The sequence below is a fragment of the Neophocaena asiaeorientalis genome, unplaced genomic scaffold (genome assembly GCF_003031525.2).
Source record: "Neophocaena asiaeorientalis asiaeorientalis breed wild unplaced genomic scaffold, Neophocaena_asiaeorientalis_V1.1 scaffold43, whole genome shotgun sequence".
Taxonomy (NCBI): Eukaryota; Metazoa; Chordata; class Mammalia; order Artiodactyla; family Phocoenidae; genus Neophocaena; species Neophocaena asiaeorientalis.
This window is the reverse complement of record NW_020173674.1, coordinates 10822414-10833185: the sequence shown is the minus strand read 5'-3', so window position 1 is coordinate 10833185 and position 10772 is coordinate 10822414. Positions and strand designations below refer to the sequence as shown.

At 46.8% G+C, this 10772-nt stretch overlaps 1 protein-coding gene across 1 annotated transcript in view; it reads right to left on the bottom strand.

Annotated features, from left to right (window-relative positions):
• Nucleotides 1-703: 703 nt before the first annotated feature.
• OSBP (oxysterol binding protein) overlaps nt 704-10772 on the bottom strand; it is a gene marked incomplete at its 5' end in the record, with an annotated part of 34128 nt that continues 24059 nt past the window's right edge. The window contains 5 exons of the mRNA XM_024748537.1: nt 704-2943; nt 3046-3266; nt 4051-4232; nt 4984-5079; nt 6426-6529. Coding sequence (XP_024604305.1) covers nt 2801-2943; nt 3046-3266; nt 4051-4232; nt 4984-5079; nt 6426-6529 — 746 coding nt within the window. The remainder of the gene's footprint in view (nt 2944-3045; nt 3267-4050; nt 4233-4983; nt 5080-6425; nt 6530-10772) is intronic.

Below are 10772 nucleotides of genomic sequence, written 5' to 3'. Positions count from 1 at the left end.
CCAGTCTCAGCACTGTGGACGCAGAAGCAGATGCTCAGTGACGTGCGGGCCCCCCCTCCGGGCAGGAATTGGCGCTCACCCTCATCGGAGGCCTCTCCATGCCCCTTCGATCACTTTGGCCACCTTCTCCCCTCCCTGAACTGTGCAGAGAAAAACTGAACAAGCATTTTCACTGTCCTTTATTTCTCTCCAAAGGTCTTCAAGTCAATACTCAATCGCTTATTTCAAAATATAGAATTTGAATCCTTACACGGAACAGCTAACTAAGATCCTAAAAATCTAAATGGGCAAGAGAGATGAAATTCAAGAACTTTTATTTTTTGAGGTGAAACAGGCCCAGTATCAAAAACACTAGAAACCGTTCCCCTATGGCAAGGTGGGACCCTGACAGTGACATGGCACTGAAGCATCGGGGGCCGTTAAAACTACTCATGTGGTCATTAGGTCCTCTGGAATGTTGTTGAATAGTCGAAACATCTGGAAATCCGCGCCCAGTTTTTCTTTCCATCTCCCATGAAGATCAAGTTCCCAGACTGCCAAGAACAAATCACCCAGGGGCCACTTCTCCACCTCTTCCCACTGCCTCCTCCTTAAGTAGAAGTGAATCAGACAAACAATATGACTTTTTAAAAATTATTTAATTTAGTAGTTTTCTTGGAAAAAAAACAATAAGGCAAAAAAACCGAAAATATATATAGTTTTGTTTTGTTTTCATGTGACTTTATTTCACCTGAAGGACTCGAAGCCTCTTCCATTAGCAGGAACCTCACTGGGGATCAGGCTGGAAACGTAGTGCAGACAACGGGGAGGGGGGCGGGAGACAGAGCAGGGAAGTTCCGTCTGTTTGGAGAGTTCCCGCTGTCTAAAGCTCCGCCCCCCACCCCAGTTACATCAACGCTTTTATGGGCCTCCTTGAAAGAAGCAGCCCTGGAATAATCCCTTGCTTACGCTGGGATCGAGTTGAGCTCGCAGGAGGAACTTCCCCAGGAGGTGTCCCTCTCTCAAGTTCATCACAGTTAGGAAGGAAGGGATGGCGGGGAAGGAATAAGAGTGCTATTTACCCAGTATAGATCCAATTTCCCTGCTGGGATGGCTTCCTCTGGAATGATTCTCCCCGCTAGGACCCACACTGGCTGAGGCTCGGCAGTTAACAGAAACAAAAAGCACTAACAAAAAGCATACAAGGAAGGCACCTCGATTTGTGATCCTCAACCAGGGGTGGGTGGCACGGCGGGGTTAGATTTCTGAACAAGACAACTTAAACAAATACAGAACAAAAAAATGAAGGAAACCAGGGCCCAGCAGGAGCAGTTCTCTTCCCCACCCCACGTGACGGTGCTTTTAGCCCCAATTCCTAGGAAGAAGGTTCTTTTGGGGATCAGCTCTGTGTGCCGAGATTTGGACAGAGGCAGGCTCAAACTGGAAATTACCCTCCTGACTTTCTACCCATACTCTTCCTAGTAAGAGAAGGAAAAAAGGTAGGAAAGAGGTTAGGATTTCATTTTCAAGAGTCAGGTAATTAGAAGAGCAGAGTTTAGACAGCAGTGGGCACCTCATGATACAAACCATGGACAAGGTCCCTGCTCAGTAACCGCTGGGCGGGATCCTGATCAGGTTTGGAATCTGTCTGCCCCTGAAAGAGGGAAAGTAGAGGGGGCTCCAATCCACATCAGTGTGTCCAAGAGAGAGTCCCAGGGAGACAAGTGATATCAAAAATCAAGATTCTTAATGGGAAGAAGGAAAATCAAACCAGAAAAGAATTAGATTTTTCTCTACATATATATACTATACAGATACTTAACGCACTATTCCAGAGGTGGCTCCAGTCCATGGGGCTTGAGAGATGGTGAAAACTTATTCCAGATACACTCCTTCTCTCAGATTCTGAAGTATATCAGAATGGGGCAGGTAACGCTTTGCTCCACAGGGCACAAACCCGAAGCAGTACTGTGCGGAGGGAGAAGAGAGGAAAGGCAATGGAGGATGGGGGAGAGGAGGAGCGGGGAAAGCAAGAGTGGCCAGCAGTGTTCTTCCATCCTGCCTCATGTTCTCAGAAGTTCTCCGCCTGAGCAAGTCCGTAAAACCCCTTTGTGAGGATAACGCAACCCTCCTACCGACCACCCAGGTGGTCCCGGGCGCTGTCAGAGAAGATGGGGAACAGCAGCAGGGTTTTTCACGCGAGTGAAGATCGAAACTTCCAAGAATTTAACTCTGCACGTCCCGGCCTTGCAGAACAGTCCCTCTCGCAAGTGTTCCAGGGCCACGGTTTTCTCCGCACCGACACCCCGTTCAACTGACCCCATCTGTGAACACTGCATGACGTCACGCCCAAGCTCCACCACGAGCATTCACGATGCCTCTGTTGGTTAAGTCTTACGTGGTGTTTCTTTTTAAAGGGAACCTCTGAACTGCATGGGAACGCCCCCGCGTCATCCTCCTTCGCAGGTCCTGGCTGGGCAGGCTCTGTAAGGGGAGCGTGAGGGACAGCATCTCAAACCGGGGCAGAGGGAGAGGGTCAAGAGCACGTGACTCTGCAGAAGCGGGACGACACTAACACTCAGCCAGGACGCCTCTCCCTCACACACACAGTATCCAGAATGTCGATTTCAGTTTCAATCAGCTAAGGCAACCAGCCAATCACCACCAACTGTGTCTGCTTCTGGTGATTGATTTGGAAAAAGTGATTGGTTAAGACAGACAAACTTGAGGAAAGCTCTCCGTAAGAGTCACAACTGCCAGCTTTCCCGCGCATCCTCTGTCCTCTTCTCCTTTGGATCCTCCTCCTTCTGTCACGGCCGGTTCAGAAAATGTCCGGGCATGAGCTCCAGTCCTGTTTCTCTTTACACTCCCAGTATCCTCCCCTATAAATATGGGTTAACTCCTTGGTAACAGGGTCCTTCTTCCGCTCGAACCACAGTGCCTTGTAGGGATCATAGGGCGTGCCTAAAAGGGAAAGAGGGTGAAGAAAAACAGAATCAGAGCCGAAAACACATGGGCATTTGCCACGCGTCGGGACTGGGAAACAGAGTAGAAGGCGTCCACTACCATCCTCCGTGGCTTTCACAGCTTCGGCTTCTCTCTTCTTTCTGGAAAGTCTCTGTTTTTCCTCCAGGCGCTGCTTCTCGGCATTTGCTTCATCCCAGCGCCCATTCTCCATCAGTCTCTGGTCGGGCCGTAATCGGCTGTCTGTGGGGGCAGTGCCAGCTTCCCAGGCATTGAGAGTTAGAGCCAGCTCTGAGAAGTAGTACATGTTTTCTGCATTCTTCCTAAAAGTAAAGGGTGAGAAAGAGGAAGGGTAATGCCAGAGCTGAGACCCTTGTTAGTTAAAGAGCACCAACTAAGTTCACTACAAGGGCTACATCACCCTGGCCGTGCTACAGATGGAAAGACTCCAGGACCAACCACATCAGGTTCACCTAATTAAGAGACCCGACTGGACCATTCCCCATCCCCTCCCCAGGATCACTCAACTGGATAGTTTTCTGGGCCTGTGCTATGCTCAGGTGAAATTAGGAAGGATGAAACATTCTACTAAATAAAACTTCTTTCTTCCTGTTTCCTTTGCTTTCTTTTTAACCTCTTTCTGGGATAACCTTGGCTATTACTGAGAACTGAACATATTAAATAATGACAGGAGACAAATGGCCTCCACCTTAATTTCTTTCCAAAGTCCTGCACATTATCTCAGGGACCTTTATACTGCTGCTAGGCCTTTGGGCCACAGGTGGTGGGCATCTTTCTCCTCTAGCCACTTCTGAATAGTTCTACTCTAAATTATAGAAAAACATCCTTCGGAATCACAATCCAAAGGACCTTTAGGAAACACCAAATGTTTTTGGCAGACGTGGTTTGAGTAGTTTGAACTTTCCTGGGACAAGGCACGCTACAACCCAACCACACGGGGACCACCTTCTGGTCATATCTCCAGGTTCCGATGTCCCGTGCTCAGTCCCTCACAGAATTAAGTGGGAAGGAAGGCAGAAACGCCGCAACACTGCTCCAAGGCTGAGGTCACAGCAGGACCCGGGCGGGACCCACACTGATACTCACGGTAAAGGATTTCGCTTCCACAGCATGACCCTGCTTTCCTCTGCTTCGTGGCCTCGCTGCCGAGTGTCACCCCCATTTTCCCCGATGACTGGCTGTACTTTGAAACACTCCATTTTCTCATCCCACGTCCCCAGAAGGGCAAAGTGAACTTTTCCTGATGGATCTGTCACTTCCCCTGTCACCTACAAAGAGGGAGAGCAGGGCTCTGGAGTACGGCATTCGCTGTGTTAGCTTACCTGACTACTCTGGAAACCGAAGTCCTAGGGTAAATACTGGTTAAATCCTGTTATGACAAACTCCATAGAACCATTCAAATTATTTTGTTATGTTTTCTTGAGCTGCTTAAAATAACTGAGTCATGAGTTGGAGGATTCATTACCATTTTGTTGTACAGATTTTTGTTGTAATGATATATGTAGGAAAAGGATCTGACTGTACTCAGAATTATGTTATATTCTTCTCTCCAGAAAGCAGAGAGCGCCACAAACAGATTTCTTCACTCTCCCATCAAAACTCACGGCACAATTCCACTGCGGTGGTACCAGAACTCTCACTCAGACTTCAAAGTACCCATGCCTTCTTCTGGTAACCCTTTCCTTCGTCCTTCCTCGGTGTTGCCCATTTTCAAATCTCATTGCCCTTTTCATTTCTGGCCACGCCTGCACAGCTTGCAGAATCTTAGTTCCCCGACCAGGGATCGAACCGGGGCCCACGGCAGTGAAAGCACCCTAACCACTGGACCGCCAGGAAATGCCAATCCCTCATCGCTCTTGACTTTTATTCTCTAACTTGTTGTCTTTTGCTGACTTTCTCCTTTATCTCTCCTTTTCTTTTGAACACACACAATCCATCCACCTACACCAGCTCCAAAGGAACAGACTTTCTATGGGATACACACTAAGTGAAAAACATTTTAATTTCAACTTCTCTTACCTTTCTTGCTACATCCCGAGAGAAGTAGCTATAAGGAACAAATTTAAGATTGCACTTGTCTCCTGTCTTGTGATTCACAATATCAATTTCACCAGACTATAAAAAGAAAAGAATCATGGATTGGTTTTATTAAGAATGGATGACTTGAATACATGCTAAGCCTCATGCATCATAATTCTTTTCAATCTTACATTCTAGCTTTCCTGTACTTAAGATTCAGGTCTTAGCCAACTTGAGACGCTGTGGAATCCCTTTGTAATCTTGGTACGCCAGGTTGGAATCAAGGCCAAATGACCTTTTTTTAAAAAACTGTGTCACACATTCAGTGGCATAATTCGACCTTCAGCACACACACTGATGATATTCACATAATAATTTACCTTCCCAAACCAATCCTCCACTCGTACCCTTCATGAACTCTGTGCTTAAAGTATTCTACTCACGGTTTCAACCCCACATATGGTGGGCCTTTCTACACTTCATTCATTGCATTTTCTCCTCCTTTCTATCTTGCAAATCCCAAAAAGCTCTTTAAGACTCAGCTTCATTCCCACATCTACCGTGAAGCCTTTCCTGACTGCTCAGACAGAATTCCCTCTCTTTTCTGAATTTAATGCAACCACTGTCTTAAGAGCAAGTTGACAATGAATTAGATAGTTTGACTGTTTGTTTGTTTATTTATGGCTACGTTGGGTCTTCATTGCTAAGTGCGGGCTTTCTCAAGTTGTGGCGAGCGCGCTTCTCATTGCAGTGGCATCTCTTGCTGCAGAGCACGGGCTCTAGGCACGCGGGCTTCGGTAATTGTGGCACACAGGCTCAGTAGTTGTGGCTCGAGGGCTCTAGGTTCAGTAGTTATGGCGCACGGGCTTAGCTAATCCGCGGCATGTGGGATCTTCCTGGACCAGGGCTCGAACCCGTGTCCCCTGCATCAGCAGGTGGATTCTTAAGCCCTGTGCCACCAGGGAAGCCCCTAGATAGTATTTTAGTACAGCTCTTACACTAGTCTATTTTGGCAAATACTTTTCATCCTACACGTATCTGTCATATATCTCCAATGATAAAATAACTCGTGGCAGGACAATGCCTCATATGACTTTGTATTCCCAAGACCTAGCACTCAGCTTGGCAACAAATGTTTGATGAATGACGAAAGGATGAAGGATGGGAGCCATGTTTATTATTTTCTTGTATTCTTCATAGTACCTAACACAGCCCTAGTAGAGTAGTCACTGAATGAATGTTGTAACTTGGTCATTTATAGGTAATAGTTTGTGGTATAGAAACTCGGGGAGTTTGGGGGTGGGATTACCGCCTGAGAGAAATTCCTTAGGCAAAACTGATAAACCAGTAACAGCAGTCTGGGGCCAGTCCACACGTCCTAAATACTACAAGGACGGACGTGTGCTTCTGAACGTCAGAGCATGCTGAGCCCCTTCACTCACCTGATCGATCCACAGTTTGCCCACGATAATGTTATGCACTGTCGTGGTAACTTTCTTCCAAGTGTAGTGGCGCCCAGTTGCGTGGAAGATACAGTGGATGCTACCTAGAAGCAGAGAGTGGTACACAAATTAAGCCAAATATTAGAAAAACAGCACCATGCTGGCTAGAAATAATGATGGATTGATTTGATTTTATCAATATTTCTTACTTTTAAAAAGAAAACAATAAGTCAAAAAGGACTTATAACCTTTATAAATGTTGGACGCACTGACTGAGTTTTCCACGTGATTTTAAAATTTATGAATAAAATATAACTAATGAGGACAAACATTGACAGCTGATACAGCTTAGCTGGGAAGTAATATTCTGCAGATGTAGAAATAAAAATGAAAGCAAAACCCCCAATCTTTTCACTAACTGTACCTGCCATACTAGCTGCAAAATTTACAGGAACAGGTCACATCTGCCCCAACATGAAAAATAAAGCAGCATATGGAAAAGAGCACACACTGGTGGTCAGTACTGGGGACAAGCCCTGTTGTGAGTAACTAGCTGTGTGACTTTAAGCAAACCACTTGTTTACCTATGGGCCTTAATAGTGGAAAAAAAAAAAAGGGGGGGGGGAGCAGTGGATAGAGCAGGGGCACCGGCTCCAACACTCACTCGATGTGTGAGCACGTGTTGCATAATAAAGAATTTGTCTGGTCTTTGTCCAACTGATAAACCAGTAACAGCTGCATAATAAAGAATTTGTCTGGTCTTTGTCCAACCTCTAAACCCTTGCAATTTCCCAAGTGACAGTAGTGTCTTTGTTACTCATGAGGGCCCTGGTGATATATGCCAATGAGGTGCCTCAGGTGGGCCCCTAGATAGCTTATGCCAACAAGATGACTTAGGACGAGGGTGGGCCAGAAAGACCAACCATGTCATTAGAGAGCAGCGGCTGCGGGTCACCTGATACGGGCTAGATCTGGCCTCCTGACCTCCTGGGAATGATATTTCCTTCTTTCCAGGGAGGGAAGGAGGCCGGGATATTGAGTTCAGTCACGTGGCCAAGGATTTGATCAACTGTGCCCACATGATGAAACCCCAATAAAATCTCTGGACAAGGAAGCCTGGTGGAGCTTCTAGGATGTTAAACACATCAATGTGCCAGGAAGGTGCTGGGCCCTGATTTCATGGGGAGAGGGCATGGAAACTCATGTCCAGGATCCTCCCACACCCCCTGCTATGTGTCTCTCCATGGGGCTGGTCCTGATTTGTACCCTTTATAGCACTCAGTACGTAAGGTCTTCTCCTGTTCCTATAATCTCAAATGAATACCAAGCCAAAATCAGTGGCTTCAACAGAGGTGAGTGGAGATTCAAAATAATCCAAAAAATTCAGAAGATATACACATTAAATAATACAGTTAATTCCAGTAACGGTATAACTCTAAGCTCCCTCTGTGACCACTAACGAAACGAACACTAAACGTGGCTGAGGCGTGTCCTTCTTGGACAAAAAGGTTAAAGTAGCCCTGGTGGCTGCAGCAGCAGTCATGCTGACGAGGATAACACTGGTGACAACGACACTGACAGGAGCAGTGGCAACTCTGCTGAGAACACCTGCTGTGTACCGGATACTGTGCTAGGCTCTCCTCACTCATTTACTCTTCACAGCCATCTTCAAAAACATTTGCTCTGCCTAACTATGGCCTAAATCGCTTGTTCTTCACCACTGCAGTCTAAGCCACCAGCAGCTCTTGCCCGAACCTCTTTTCGGCCTCCCGGCTTCCACTCTGGCCCCCCTTCAAGTCTCTGGTCAAAATGATCTGTTTAAAACATGTCATATCAACTTTCCACACCATAAAATCTCTCCATTACTCCCCACTGTAGTTAGAATAAAACTCAACTCCTTTCATGGTGTACAAGACGCTACAAGAGCAGGCTCCTGCCTACCCTCTGGTCTCATCCACCGCGTCCCCCTCCTCACTCTGAACCAGCTGCTGTGGCCTTGCTGTTTCTCATGCGTGCTACGCTTGCTCCATCCCCAGGGCCCTTATCTTTGGGGTTCTCTCTGCCAGTCATCTTTTGGTTTCGTTTCTTTTTGTTCTCACGTCTCTGCTCAAATGTAACCTTTTCAGAGAAGTTCCTGACTGTGCTACAAGGGAACACACAACACTCTCCTTCCTCCATCATTAACCCCATCTCTGCTTACTCTATTTTCTTCACTGAACCACCACTATATAAAATCAAAGTACTTGTTTTATTTACTTTTGTGTCTACTTAAGAATGCAAGCTAAATGAGGGCAAAGGAGCTTTTGTTCACCATTATGTACCCAACTAGAAATAGTTACCAGCATATAGTGGGCACTCAAATATTTGTTGATACCTTAGCTGCAGGCTACATTTGTATCCTACTGCTGCTGAAACCAGCTATGACAAACTTTGTGGCTTAAAATAACACAACGTGGGACTTCCCTGGTGGCGCAGTGGTTAAGAATCCGCCTGCCAATGCAGGGGACACGGGTTCGAGCCCTGGTCCAGGAAGATCCCACATGCCGTGGAGGAACTAAGGCCGTGCGCCACAACTACTGAGCCTGCGCTCTAGAGCCCGCGAGCCACAACTACTGAGCCCGCGTGCCACAAGTACTGAACCCTGTGTGCCTAGAGCCCGTGCTCCCCAGCAAGAGAAGCCACCGCAATGAGAAGCCCTCGCACTGCAATGACGAGTAGCCCCCGCTCGCCGCAACTACAGAAAGCCTGCACACAGCAATGAGGACCCAATGCCGCCCCAAACAAACAAATAATAAATAAATTTTAAAAAATAACACAACTTATTCTCTTACAGTTCTAGAAGTCAGAAGTCTAAAATCAAGGTGTCAGCAGGTGTGTGCTCCTTCTGAAGGCTCAAGGGGAAAATCCATTTTCTTGCTTTTTCCAGTTACTACAAGCCACCTGCATTCTTTGGTTTGTGGACCCTTCCTAGCGTCACTCAAACCTCTTGCTTCTGTTGTCACTGACTCTGAACCTCCGGCCTCCCTCTTATAAATACCCTTGTTGATTACATTAGGCCCACAGAATAATCCAGGATTATCTCCCCATCTCCAGATCCTTAACCACATGTCCAAAGTTCCTTTCACTGTGTAAAGTGATAAATTCATAGGTTCCAGAGATTAGGATGTGGATATATTTGGGGGCAGGGGGGCATTATTCAACCTACCACATCCTCATTTTACCAAATGAAGACTCTGAGCTTAGAGAGGTCCAATAATTTTCCCAAGGTCACAGAGCTAGTGACAGCTAGAGCTGAAGTTCAAAATAAGAGCAGAACATGTGTACAGTCCAATACCATAACCCTATATCCCGACCTGATGATGTACCTGTTGTTCTGCAGTGTCCCTTCCAGTTCACTGGGATAGTGGAAAAATAAAGAACACCCTACGGCTACCTTCGTTTATATATTATTTGTGTGTTGAAAACTTGACAATTAGTTAACGATCCCAAAACTGAGCCATTTAAAATGTATAAAGGGGAAGACAGCCACTTAAGAGAATGGCAGAGTAAGAACTTCCATGTATCAGCTCCCCAGTAAAATCAACAAGAACACACTAACAAAAGTGATCAGAATCAACTTTTTCATAACTCTGGAAATTAACCAAAGGCTTACAATACTCCAAGAAACATTTACTCAAGAAAAATGGCTGACTCTCAGTAAGCAAAATGAGCTTTGTGGCATTTTAACTTGCCCCATTCCTGTCCTTCTCTCCCCAGCTCGGCAGCAGCCTTGAAAACTGGCAGCCTCACAGTCATGGTAGCCGTGAAAACCAGCAAGCAGTCTAGCAAACACTGGAGGGAGCAGAAGAACAGCGTGAAGCTCCCAAAGCCCAGCTCCAAAGCACTGTCATTAGCTGACCTATCTGGTGGCTCCCAGTAAACTCCCACTCACTGGGCTTATCTTTTTTTTTTTTTTTTTTGTGCGCGGGCCTCTCACTGCCGCGGCCTCCCCCGCCGCAGAGCACAGGCTCCGGACGCGCAGGCCCAGCGGCCATGGCTCACGCGCCCAGCCGCTCCGCGGCACGTGGGACCCTCCCGGACCGGGGCACGAACCCGTGTCCCCTGCATCGGCAGGCGGACTCCCAACCACTGCGCCACCAGGGAAGCCCTGGGCTTATCTTTATTTGATCTGATTCCACACCTGCTGGGGCAATTATCAAAACAATCCGTGGCAATTATTTAACACAATAGCTGCCACAGGTGGTGATAACAGTTGGAGCACCTGAAGAAATAATGGCCCCAAATCCCCTAGATTTGACGAAAAGCACTAATCTCCACTTCCGAGAAGTCCAGTGAATGCCAAGTGGA